Source organism: Oncorhynchus keta, chromosome 23 (assembly GCF_023373465.1).
Source record: "Oncorhynchus keta strain PuntledgeMale-10-30-2019 chromosome 23, Oket_V2, whole genome shotgun sequence".
NCBI classification, from domain to species: Eukaryota; Metazoa; Chordata; class Actinopteri; order Salmoniformes; family Salmonidae; genus Oncorhynchus; species Oncorhynchus keta.
The window spans coordinates 18,270,216-18,283,641 of NC_068443.1; the positions used below are offsets into that span (position 1 = coordinate 18,270,216).

At 42.6% G+C, this 13,426-nt stretch overlaps 1 protein-coding gene and 1 pseudogene across 1 annotated transcript; one reads left to right on the forward strand and one right to left on the reverse strand.

Annotated features, from left to right (window-relative positions):
* Nucleotides 1-3,434: 3,434 nt before the first annotated feature.
* On the forward strand, nt 3,435-6,716 carry LOC118374498 (complement C1q-like protein 3). Its single transcript, XM_035760929.1, has 2 exons — nt 3,435-4,451; nt 4,781-6,716. The coding sequence occupies exons 1-2, from the start codon at nt 3,837-3,839 to the stop codon at nt 4,958-4,960; spliced, it is 795 nt and encodes a 264-aa protein (XP_035616822.1). The 5' UTR covers nt 3,435-3,836; the 3' UTR covers nt 4,961-6,716.
* Nucleotides 6,717-6,847: 131 nt separating this feature from the next.
* Nucleotides 6,848-13,093, reverse strand: LOC118374489 (phosphotriesterase-related protein-like; annotated as a pseudogene).
* Nucleotides 13,094-13,426: the final 333 nt, after the last annotated feature.

The following is a 13,426-nucleotide window of genomic DNA, read 5'->3' on the forward strand; positions in this document are numbered from 1 at the left end:
ATCAATCTCAGACTGGCCTGATCGATTGGTGTCTCTGTGTTCTCCTGGCGTGTTTACAATCCTCCATCTCATTTGCCACTAAGCTCCTCGCCACCGCTCAATCTCATTGGCAGAGAGTGTGACACCACGCCCCACTGATGTCACCAGCAAGTGAAGCATGGATCGGTGCCCCTCTAAGAATCCATCCTCCCTTTTTCATTTGGGGGATTTGTTTTTGTCTAGTGTCTACCTGTCACATGCCTTTGCAGTTAGGGTGTGCCAGGTCCATTTTACTGTCTGTTTCAGAAGGCCTACTTTAAAGTCTGTGTAGCACCTCATATTCAATGCCAGAATGCATAATCAGCTAAGACCCCAAAAATGCATTATCTAAATATATGACCAATAGTAGTAATTTTGCTTTTGAGATGCTTCTATTTCAGTCAGTGATAAGACTTGATAGGTTCTAGAGATGATGTAACCACCATTGATCAGCTAGCCTGGTAAGCTTCAGGACACACTTTGGTATAGGACACGCTTTGAGGGGGTGGTGGTGTGGTCACGCTTGCGTCTCCTTCCTGCTGAGTTGAACTGTTATCTATCTGTGCCATTCACTGTTGTATGGAGAGAAAAAGGTTTACAAAGAGATTGTGCAGAAAGAGCAGAATGTGTGACAAGCATCATTTGAAACATGCAGCCATCCAACAAACAGGACAGATTATTAATTGATAAAATGACTAATTGAATCAATATCTTAACTTTGACACAGGCATTTGTGCCATTGGCATGAGATTCCTAACGGCCCCTTACGTCAGGAATATATTGTATAGTTTGCTATCCAAACATGTGGAATAGTAATGACAAGATTCTTTAGACTACAATGTTATCCACTGGATACTTCTTATAGGCATATAGAGTTGTATTGACTCAGGCAGCAATGAATATTGTTTTGCCACTCTAGTCATGTTATCCACCTGTCATTCATATTTCATGGAACTCTCTCACTAACTGACAAGGAGAAGTTTAGGTGAACTGACAGCGCACCTCATATCTCGTTAGAATACTGAAAAAGTCTTCATTTTGATCAATTGGCTTGGTGTTTTATTCATTCATTCTTCGAAGGAGCCCTTCCCCATCACTGTCCCAGGCTGATTGTAAATGAACTGCATATTGCAAAATCTGAAGTCTCCAAGCAACCTGTCAAAGCTTAGCATTAAGCCTCGTTTTTATATCTTACCCACTGGATCTTTTATATTCTACAGCAAAGGGGTTCTTATGAACTGAACAACATTCTGGGTTGGATACCTTCAGACACACATAGCATATTCACATGACATACTGTATATGTATAGATGTGCATGTACATACATAACACACACACGTGAGCACGTGTCCACACACCCACATATGGAGGCTGAGTCAGTGAACACTTGTTGCAGGCTGGCCTTTTCCCCCCCGTGCTGGCATGGGCCTTCTGTGATTCAGTGTGACTAAAAGATCATGAGTTTAAATTAGACCACAGTAGGCTACTATATCACTATAATGTCACTGTGATGTACTGTAATGCAGACCTGGGATAACTGTAGTTTCAAGTATTCTTTTTGGAAAGAAACTATTTTTCCAGGGTAACAAATAGTTACTTTGGAGGTGACCACAACTATTCGAATACAGATCCCCCAAAAAATGACTACTTTTCAAAACTATTTGAATACAGATCTGAGAAATCAAACCAATTAACCAATTATATTTTGTACAGATAAGTATAAATAAGTTGTGACACATAACTACCGTAAGAGTCTTTCAACATGCCACTGGAAAGGTTGAAAGCTGAAATCAATTGTATGATATCTGAAAATACTGCAGAGGGAGGTGGTATCTGAGGGTAAGCGTTCTTGTTTCAAACACACACCATCTTTAAAGGGATAGTTTACTCAGAATACAAACTAACATGATTTTGAACCTAGCTTAGCTGTAGTTGACTCAAGAAGGCAGTTTTGGTATATATTTTTTTTCCTTTCAACACTTTTAACAACCATATTTTGTTATCGTTAGCATTTTCCTTAACACTTAACATTAAATTGTTCTTGTGCCTGTGTAATCAAACTGTAATCACTTTTGGAGCAAAATTTTATTAGCATGTTGTTACATAATAGTTTGGTAATTGCGTAGAAATGAGCTGTGAGTTTCTGTAACTACTGTACACAAGAGGAATAGTGACTGTTCCTTATTCCACTTATGTAATAACTCCATTATTATGCAGTCATAAAAACTTTTCCAAAGTCCTATGTAACCACAATGTTGCTATTGTAATATTCACTAAGTTACTACACATGTACAAGAACTGGATGTCAAGTGTTACTGGATATGTCACTCATTATGAACATATTAGTCCTTTTGTTAGTCTACTCTAATGTCGAGGTGATTCCATGTCCCTCATATATTTAATTCTAGGCTAAAGGCTATGTTAAGATGACTATCTAAGAGCCTTCCAACCCATGTGCTTATGCTAATATACAGTATTTAGACTAATTCAACTAACTGTTGACGTTTTTGGTTCTTCATTAAATATTTGGCAGCCATCAAGTAAATATTTTTTTATTATTTGGTTTTCTGAGAGGTATCCAAAACCGTTACAATTTTAAGAGACCTGTATTTGAATATCAAAGAAAAGTTGCCTTTTTGTTAAAATGCTATATAAATTCGACTACCTTGAGTATTCGAAAAGTTGGTATTTTAAAATAAACTACAAAATACAACTATTTTCTGCCCAAGTCTGCAGTAATGTACACAACTACAGTGAAGAAACGAACATCTTCTATCAGTACAGTTTTACCTTATCAATATTACCCTACTGCATTGTTGTTGCAATGCCGTTCTTCCCAAAATATGTCTTTCCTCTGCCTCTCAGCAGCCACACCACCCATGGTAACCCATGGCAACATCCTAACGTCTTCCCTCCCCGACTGCACCAATTAGCCCTTCATCAGTCAAACAACACTCCGACACACCTTCTGTGGTTCTAAAGTTACCTCACATCCATGCCATGGGACCTTTAATTACCACGGTGAGATAGGACATCGGTTTAACCTCTCGCCCTAAGCCTGAATCTGACATCTGAACCTCAAAAAATCAAATGTCTCTCAGTTGATTGCGTCATCACTCCGATGTATCCCGTCATTTCATCTTTCAATGTATATGGGGTCATACACCCATCCCCCACCCAATGCCCTCTGTCTCTATGACTTTATTGATTTCCTACAGAATGATTAATTGGACACAGGAGGAGCTGAGGTGTGACCAGGTACCAATTGTACAGCCGATGTCCTCTGTGGCCATCCAGAAAGGCCATTCTACAAACAACACGACCCCCCCCCCCCTTCCCCTCTGAGTACCTTTCCCTTAACATCCATCTGATATCAGAGCTAGCCTCCTCCCCTCTCCAAACATTCTGGAAGACATCGTAGCATGGTGGCAGGTGAAATTGTATGTGTATGCTTTATCCCAATTGGCGCAAAAGCGTAGGCAGAAAGTGGATGCTACATCTATAAACTATTGCGAGTGTTAGTTTAATACAAATTAAAGGCTCCAATGTGATGTTATTGAGCCATACCAGTGCGGAAAGGAGAAAAAATAATGGACTTTGTGGGGCGTAAAAGTTGAATGTATCAATACCATTTCAAGACAAGGACGCGGGATAACATTTCAATAGCCTGCCTTGTATAGATTACGCACACACATTTATTCGTTATTTTCTGATCGTTAAAGTGCACCAGCAACAAGAATCCCTCTCATCCGGCAAGATTTCGTCCAGAAGCAGACTGGAAGACCGTCCACTTCGGAGGTTGGCCGGTAGGACGCGGATGATCGCCACAGGTGTTTGTGGAGTAGTCATGGTGCTAGTGTTGGTTATCCTGATTCCGGTGCTGGTCAACTCCGCCGGCATATCCGCGCGCTACGAAATGCTCGGATCCTGTCAGATGGTGTGTGATCCCCACGGGACCAAGTCCACGGCCACGGCCACGGACAAAGCCAATACCATCAGAGACAGCCGCTTGGTCCAGTCTCTACCAACCTTAATCCAAGGTCCAAAAGGGGAGCCCGGACGCACAGGAAGAATTGGCCCTAGGGGTCCTCTTGGCGAGCCAGGACCACCCGGACCTGCCGGCCCGCCTGGGGAGAGAGGAGGGCCCGGTCCGCCAGGACTACCCGGAACGCCCGGAGCCACAGGTGCCATAAACGCAGCCACATACAACACGTTTCCAAAGATAGCTTTCTACGCCGGGCTGAAAAAACAACATGAGGGCTACGAAGTACTGAAATTTGACGACGTAGTCACCAACCTTGGCAACCACTACGACCCTACGACGGGGAAATTCACCTGCTCTATACCGGGCATCTACTTCTTCGTTTACCATGTGCTGATGCGAGGCGGGGATGGCACCAGTATGTGGGCTGATCTTTGTAAGAACAACCAGGTGAGACATATACTGACTTGTTCAATCATATGAAACTGAAACATAACACTTCTTTCTCATCTATAATATGTAACTGTTGATTAGGATTCAAAACATAAAACAGCTTAGACTACAATTTTACGCACACAAACTGCGTTTTACGCACGTAATCCGCTTTCATCAAAGCGTCGCTGTCAGTGGTGTTGAAGTTCCAGCTCTACGCCCCTTTCATTACTGAAACTCCAGTTCACTAACATGACCAAATGATACTGCATTGATTGTTGTGTTAACGGAACATAAATAAAAACATGGTATCAGAAAGATTGGTGACTAATAACAATGCTCTCCAGGTGCGAGCGAGCGCTATCGCCCAAGACGCCGATCAGAACTACGATTATGCCAGCAACAGTGTTGTCCTGCATCTCGAACCCGGCGATGAGATCTACATCAAGCTGGACGGGGGCAAGGCGCACGGGGGCAACAACAACAAGTACAGCACCTTCTCCGGATTCATTGTCTACGCCGATTAACAGAACACCATATATTCTACATTAGGCTCTTCACTGCACCTTCATCTGCTATTATTCTCTCCTTTGGATTGGCTACACCGCTGTCGTTTAGAAGACATGTGGTTACAGAGAGACAGGGGGATCTTGACGCAGAAGTGAACATTAACACGCTTAAATAGACATTTCCTTTCGTGCGTAAAACCCCAAATTATGCAATGCCCAGTGATGAACTTGCAAACGTGGAAACATGGAAGGAGATGAGTCAAAGTTGCATGTGTATAAGCCCATATTATGTACAACAGGTTAAACAGGAATGGTGTTAATGCTTCATTGCTTTTGCCATTGGATCAATTCATTCACGTTTCAAATGGTCTTGTAACGCATCTCAGTTCTATGGAATAGGAAAACATAGGCAACGCATATAGGTGATTAAAAATGTACTGCAGGAAGTAATGATTGGTGTGTTTCTGTCTGCATCTTCTTACTTTAGTTGGGTTACTTACTGCAGTGTTGTTCTGGCCATTACTAGTGTTTTATCAGACTACTGCATGAGTGTAAAATAGCTATCATGATCATAATGTATATATATGCCTTCTGTCCAATTCAAAATTTTCCTGAAGAATGAATTAAGTGCTCAGTGCTTGACTAAGATTGATTAGGCATACAGACAGTTTTTGATATGGAAACAGCTACATTATCTGGAAGAAAAATATGCCATCAGAGAAAATAAATCAAACTATTTTAATGATTTCTGCACAGTATTCCTGTTCTACAAACAGCAACAAATCAAAAAGTAAATTATAATTTAAACAGAGCATTGAAAATAGAAAAACTATTCTGTGGTCACATTTTTCCTCTGAATGTTCCATTTGGTGATGTATCAGAACACAGGAGACTTTCCTACTGTACCTGCACTTCCTAACTTTTTTTATCCTATCACACACTGTCCTGAAGTGACATAATGGTTATGTATTGTCTGCTGTGATGTCATTGATCATGTGGTGAAGTCACTCTGTGATGCCACCTGTTCCCAGAAGGAGAGACCATGTCCTTCAGGATGACCTACCGTCCAACCAGCTCCCTCCCATAGCCACCCCACCATGTGACATCACAACAACTCATCTAACAAGCTTTGAATGCCCAGTATATTGATTAAGAAAACTTTGAAAGAGTTAGCTCTGTCAGTGCCCTTTTGGTACCCTAGTCTCTATTAGCAATACAAAAATATCAAAATGGGGAATACATATTTATTAATGCTACTACTTATCAAAGACTGTTTGTGAAATGTCATTACTACTGACAAAGCTGTTACTGCTTTCAATAAAACTAATCAGCACAATATTTACAAGTAAAGCACCATGTGCAGACCATGTCCTTGAGTTTGATTGGACAGAAATTGTGGCTTTGTCTTGTTAAATTACATTGGGCTTCTGTGTTGCTGCCGCATTTACATTTAGTCTTCCATTTCTTTTCAAACTGAGAATTTTGGATGGAAATTAGGCCTTTTGTGCGACTAAGGCTATAGTATTGAGGATCACTCTACAAAGCAGATGGTTTTGTTTTTTTGCTTACAGTATTAATGATTAATTACAAACATTACTTGGAGCTTTGATTCAGTCATAGCTCTTATGTGAAATAAATTGAATCATTTCCTCACTCAGCTGTCAGAAGGTTCAACAATTCAATTTTTTCCCATGTTTACTTCTCCATAATACATTTCAATTCAGTACATCACAGCGAAGTAGCAAGAATAAAAAGTGTCAACTTCTGACGTCAATTTTGTTTGGTGATTTGCAAGTAATAACAAAAGGTATAAAAGCATTTTTTTTACTGTGTTCAATAGCTGATACAAAAGACAAAGGCCTACGGAGCAGGCTTCCTCTGTCTGGGTGATCCGATTCTGATCCTTCATTTGAATGTGAGCCAGTGTTTAGAGTTTTCTATGAGGGCCTTGTCCATCTGGGTCTGGTTGATCACTGTGCGAGTAGTCCTGGCCTCCGTACTTGGTGAGACGGTTCTTGGTGTGGATGTCATGGGCGATGACAATGTTGTCCTCATAACCTTCCTGGACCAGGAACGCCACACTGGAGAGATGGAGGTCTACACTCGCACATGAACACACAACGAAACAGATACATGGGTGTTATTTCCCTGTTTACATTTTGTAAAGTATCGTGAAGTAGATAGAGACAACCACATAGACCTTGTTAGGCTGTTGGTTGTCTAGTGCAGGATGTATGGTCTTCATTTGATCACCCTTTAGTTGCAGGAAATGCAAACCTGTAGTGTATTTGAGATTTTAAAATGTTTCTAAAGTTAGTAATTTCAACTTAAAATGTTCAGACTTGATTTGTCCTAACTAAACATTAATCAACCTCTACAAAAATGTCCATAAATTATAATCCACACAATAATTCACATTTCCTGTTCCTGCAGGATTATGTTCATGCTGTGGAAAACGGTTAAATTAAGATCCTAAATCCGTAGGTCGTTTGGTAGCAACATAAAGAGTTCTCACAGTTTGACTCTCTGGCTGTCACTGGGCATGTCCACCTCCAGGTTATAGGCATAGTTCAGCATCTCTGTTCCAAACAGGTTGTACTCCAGGTTATAGGCATAGTTCAGCATCTCTGTTCCAAACAGGTTGTACTCCAGGTTATAGGCATAGTTCAGCATCTCTGTTCCAAACAGGTTGTACTCCAGGTTATAGGCATAGTTCAGCATCTCTGTTCCGAACAGGTTGTACTCCAGGTTATAGGCATAGTTCAGCATCTCTGTTTCAAACAGGTTGTACTCCAGGTTATAGGCATAGTTCAGCATCTCTGTTCCGAAAAGGTTGTACTCCAGGTTATAGGCATAGTTCAGCATCTCTGTTTCAAACAGGTTGTACTCCAGGTTATAGGCATAGTTCAGCATCTCTGTTCCAAACAGGTTGTACTCCAGGTTATAGGCATAGTTCAGCATCTCTGTTCCAAACAGGTTGTACTCCAGGTTATAGGCATAGTTCAGCATCTCTGTTTCAAACAGGTTGTACTCCAGGTTATAGGCATAGTTCAGCATCTCTGTTCCAAACAGGTTGTACTCCAGGTTATAGGCATAGTTCAGCATCTCTGTTCCAAACAGGTTGTACTCCAGGTTATAGGCATAGTTCAGCATCTCTGTTCCAAACAGGTTGTACTCCAGGTTATAGGCATAGTTCAGCATCTCTGTTCCAAACAGGTTGTACTCCAGGTTATTCCTCATTTTAGCAAACTCCAACAGCTCTCCATTGTCAAATATGGTTCTGTGTTAGAAAACCCCCACTATAAATTATTTACAGTCAGCATCACAGATGCTACTGTACCGTTGTCTTCAGCAGATTTAAAATACTCCACAATAAGTATTATTACCTTGCTGAAGATAACAGGTATATAGAAGCTTGATTTATAAGTAGAATAGTTTATACTATATTATAAATGGGTCTGGGTCCTGAGAACCCTCACCTGTCCAGGTGTGGCATGACGGTCTTGCTGATGTCTTCTCCAGCCTCCCGCAGGAGGCAGACTATCTCAGTGGGGCGCCATGGTTCCAGCCCAGGTGGAGGATGACTGGGCAGCCAGGCTCGATATGAGCGTGTGCAGTGGCCTGCATCAACTTCGTCTCACTGTCCATGATTGGTCAGCTGCAGCCAATCTCTGTACCATCCACCCCCTGGAGCACCTCGCTGACGATGATGTCTGTGAGCTGGACAGAGACATCAGGTGTTATGCCTCATTCACATTAACCATAGGCACTCCATTACATTGCGCCGGATGTAAATCATTTCAATGGGGTCGTCCACAGCACAGTGGACTCGTAACACCCCCTTGTGCAAAGTTGTAATTTTTCAAAACTTCGTCCAGAGTTTTTTTTTTTTCAAAACTCCAGCTAGAGTTTGTTGAAGAACAGGAAGTGACCAAACCACATAAGTTAGATTAAATATGTGGTTTTCAGTGATGGCTTTATAGGATACAGTAGCTAGCAACTTGTAAGCAATGACCCATTCCTATAAGTGAGTACTATTTTAATAGTAAGTTTACTATTAAAATAGTAATGCTACCACCCCAAAGCCGTAAACACGGGCACCCTCATAGATATCATCCTCACCAACTTGCCCTCTAAATACACCTCTGCTGTTTTCAACCAAGATCTCAGCGATCACTGCCTCATTGCCTGCATCCGTAATGGGTCAGCGGTCAAACGACCTCCACTCATCACTGTCAAACGCTCCCTGAAACACTTCAGCGAGCAGGCCTTTCTAATCGACCTGGCCGGGGTATCCTGGAAGGATATTGATCTCAACCCGTCAGTAGAAGATGCCTGGTTATTTTTTTTTTTAAAAGCCTTCCTCACCATCTTAAATAAGCATGCCCCATTCAAGAAATTTAGAACCAGGAACAGATATAGCCCTTGGTTCTCTCCAGACCTGACTGCCCTTAACCAACACAAAAACATCCTATTGCGTTCTGCATTAGCATCGAAAAGCCCCCGTGATATGCAACTTTTCAGGGAAGCTAGAAACCAATATATACAGAAAGTTGGAAAAGCCAAGGATAGCTTTTTCAAGCAGAAATTTGCTTCCTGCAACACAAACTCAAAAAAGTTCTGGGACACTGTAAAGTCCATGGAGAATATGCCCACTGCACTGAGGATAGGAAACACTGTGACCACCGATAATTCCGCTATAACTGAGAATTTCAATAAGTATTTTTCTACGGCTGGCCATGCTTTCCACCTGGCTACCCCTACCCCGGTCAACAGCACTGCACCCACCATAGCAACTCGCCCAAGGCTTCTCCACTTCTCCTTCTCCCAAATCCAGTCAGCTGATGTTCTGAAAGAGCTGCAAAATCTGGACCCCTACAAATCAGCAGGGTTAGACAATCTGGACCCTTTCTTTCTAAAATTATCTGCCGAAATTGTTGCAACCCCTATTACTAGCCTGTTCAACCTCTTTCGTGTCATCTGAGATTCCCAAAGATTGGAAAGCAGCTGCGGTCATCCCCCTCTTCAAAGGGGGGGGGGCACTCTTGACCTAAACTGTTACAGACCTATATCCATCCTACCCTGCCTTTCTAAAGGTCTTCGAAAGCCAAGTCAACAAACAGATTACCGACCATTTCGAATCCCACCGTAACTTCTCTGCTATGCAATCTGGTTCAGAGCTGGTCATGGGTGCACCTCAGCCACGTTCAAGGTCCTAAACCATATCTTAACCACCATCGATAAGAAACAATACTGTGCAGCCGTACTCATTGACCTTTCGACTCTGTCAATCAACACATCCTCATCGGGAGACTCGATAGCCTTGGTTTCTCAAATGATTGCCTCGCCTGGTTCACCAACTACTACTCTGATAGAGTTCAGTGTGTCAAATCAGAGGGCCTGTTGTCCGGGCCTGTGGCAGTCTATGTGGCTGCCACAGGGTTCAATTCTTGGACCGACTCTTCTCTGTATACATCAATGATGTCGCTCTTGCTGCTGGTGAGTCTCTGATCCACCTCTACGCAGGTGACACCATTCTGTATACTTCTGGCCCTTCTTTGGACACTGTGTTAAAAACCCTCCAGACGAGCTTCAATTCCATACAACTCCCCTTTACATGGCCTCCAATTGCTCTTAAATACAAGTAAAACTAAATGCATGCTCTTCAACCGATCGCTGCCTGCACCTGCCCGCCCACCTGCCCGTCCATCATCACTACTCTGGACGGTTCTGACTTAGAATATGTGGACAACTACAAATACCTAGGTGTCTGGTTAGACTAAACTATCCTTCCAGACTCACATCAAACATCTCCAATCCAAAGTTAAATCTAGAATTGGCTTCCTATTTCGCAACAAAGCATCCTTCAGTCATGCTGCCAAACATACCCTTGTAAAACTGACCATCCTACCAATCCAACCGACTTCAGCGATTTCATTTACAAAATAGCCTCCAATACCCTACTCAATAATTTTGGATGCAGTCTATCACAGTGCCATCCGTTTTGTCACCAAAGCCCCATATACTACCCACAACTGCGACCTGTACTGTCTCGTTGGCTGGCCCTCGCTTCATACTCGTCGCCAAATCCACTGGCTCCAGGTCATCTACAAGACCCTGCTAGGTAAAGTCCCCCCTTATCTCAGCTCGCTGGTCACCATAGCAGCACCCACCTGTAGCACGCGCTCCAGCAGGTATATCTCTCTGGTCACCCCCAAAACCAATTCTTCCTTTGGCCGCCTCTCCTTCCAGTTCTCTGCTGTCAATAACTGGAACGAACTATAAAAATCTCTGAAACTGGAAACACTTATCTCCCTCACTAGCTTTAAGCACCAGCTGTCAGAGCAGCCCACAGATTACTGCACAGAGTCCATATATAATTTAGCCCGAACAACTACCTCTCCCCCTACTGTATTTATTTATTTTGCTCATTTGCACCCCATTTTCTCTCTCTACATTGCACATTCTTCCACTGCAAATCTACCATTCCAATGTTTTACTTGCTCTATTGTATTTACTTCGCCACCATGGCCTTTTTTTGCCTTTACCTCCCTTATCTCACCTCACTTGCTCACATTGTATATATACTTATTTTTCTACTGTACTATTGACTGTATGTTTGTTATACTCCATGTGTAACTGTGTTGCTGTATGTGTCGAACTGCTTTGCTTTATCTTGGCCAGGTCTGTCACGCTCTGACCTTAGTTCCTTTTTTATGTCTTTGTGTTAGGCTGGTCAGGGCGTGAGTTGGGGTGGGTAGTCTATGTCCTTTTTCTATGTGCACTTTTCCCTGTGGAACTTTCTGCTCTCTGCGCCTGATTCTTCTGATTCATCCACCTCTGGCCTGCTCGCCTCCCTACCACTGAGGAAGTACAGTTCCCGCTCAGCCCAGTCAAAACTGTTCGCTGCTCTGGCCCCCCAATGGTGGAACAAACTCCCTCACGACGCCAGGACAGCGGAGTCAATCACCACCTTCCGGAGACACCTGAAACCCCACCTCTTCAAAGAATACCTAGGATAGGGTAAGTAATCCTTCTCACCCCCCTAAAAAGATTTAGATGCACTATTGTAAGTGGCTGTTCCACTGGATGTCATAAGGTGTATGCACCAATTTGTAAGTCGCTCTGGATAAGAGCGTCTGCTAAATGACTTAAATGTAAATGTAAATGTAATTCTTACCTCACACATCCAGTCCCTCGTGACAAGGTCACAATTGTAAATGAGAAATTGTTCTCAACTTGCCTACCTGGTTAAATAAAGTATAAAATATATTTAAAAAATACACATTGGCTGTTAAGCCTCCCGTTTAGGTTTATTGTGATTGATGGTGATAAGAATGAACAAAAATTCAGGAGAGAGGACCAGACTTGAATGCAACATTTGAACTACTGTAGTTTCATTGAATGCAGCTCCCTACTAACTTAACAAGCACCAGATGTTACTAACTGACGATCAGTTTACAAGCCTTTTGCAACACTTTAACTAGTTGCCGTGAACACAGCTCCTCAACAGCATTTGTTGCAACACATTGCAGATCTGCCTTCACACCTGTCCTCACTCTTCTTAATCACCACCCTACTTAAATGTGACCCTACTAACAGTCCTCTTCTGTCTTCTGCAGTGCATGTTGAGTTGCACGACACTGTGCACTACTAGCCTCATCAAGTTTTGCATCCCCTTCTATCTATTATCTCCTGGGGGGATTGCCATCCTCACAGCAGTCTATCTAACTATTAGACAATGGACACAAACTGGCCATAACTCCTTCAGTTGGGAGACAGCTGACCAAAGCCAATTGGAAGTGTCTTACTGAGACACCGTCTCCTACAAATAGGCCAGTACACATCAGACACAAACTATATATACTACACCATAAACCTTCCCAACCGTCATCGTCCTGGTGTCCTCAGAGTGGGTGCCATCCACATAGTACCCTGCCCCTTCTATGATGTGTACACCTGTACCTTGGACAGCTGTTTGAGGAAGAGCAGGTCCCTGGCAATACTCTGGGTAGTGTTTTCTCAGATGGTTCCTGTTCCTGCCTTTTGGTACTCACAAAACACTTCCCGCACAGCACTGGTCTCCTGCAACAGAAGCAGTTTCTCATGGCTAATGAAGAAGATGATGAAGAAGAATACTTTATTGTCCATTGTCACAGAGATTTAACAGGTTCTAGACTGCCTGCTGTGTGGATTATAGACTACCCGTGTAAGAGTTCTAGAAAACTGCCAACTGTATTGGTTCTAGACTACCTGCTGTAAGGGTTTTAGACTACCTGCTGTAAGGGTTTTAGACTACCTGCTATAACAGGTTTTAGACTACCTGCTTTAAGGGTTTTAGACTACCTGCTGTAAGGGTTTTAGACTACCTGCTATAACAGGTTTTAGACTACCTGCTGTAAGGGTTTTAGACTACCTGCTGTAAGGGTTTTAGACTACCTGCTTTAAGGGTTTTAGACTACCTGCTGTAAGGGTTCTAGACTA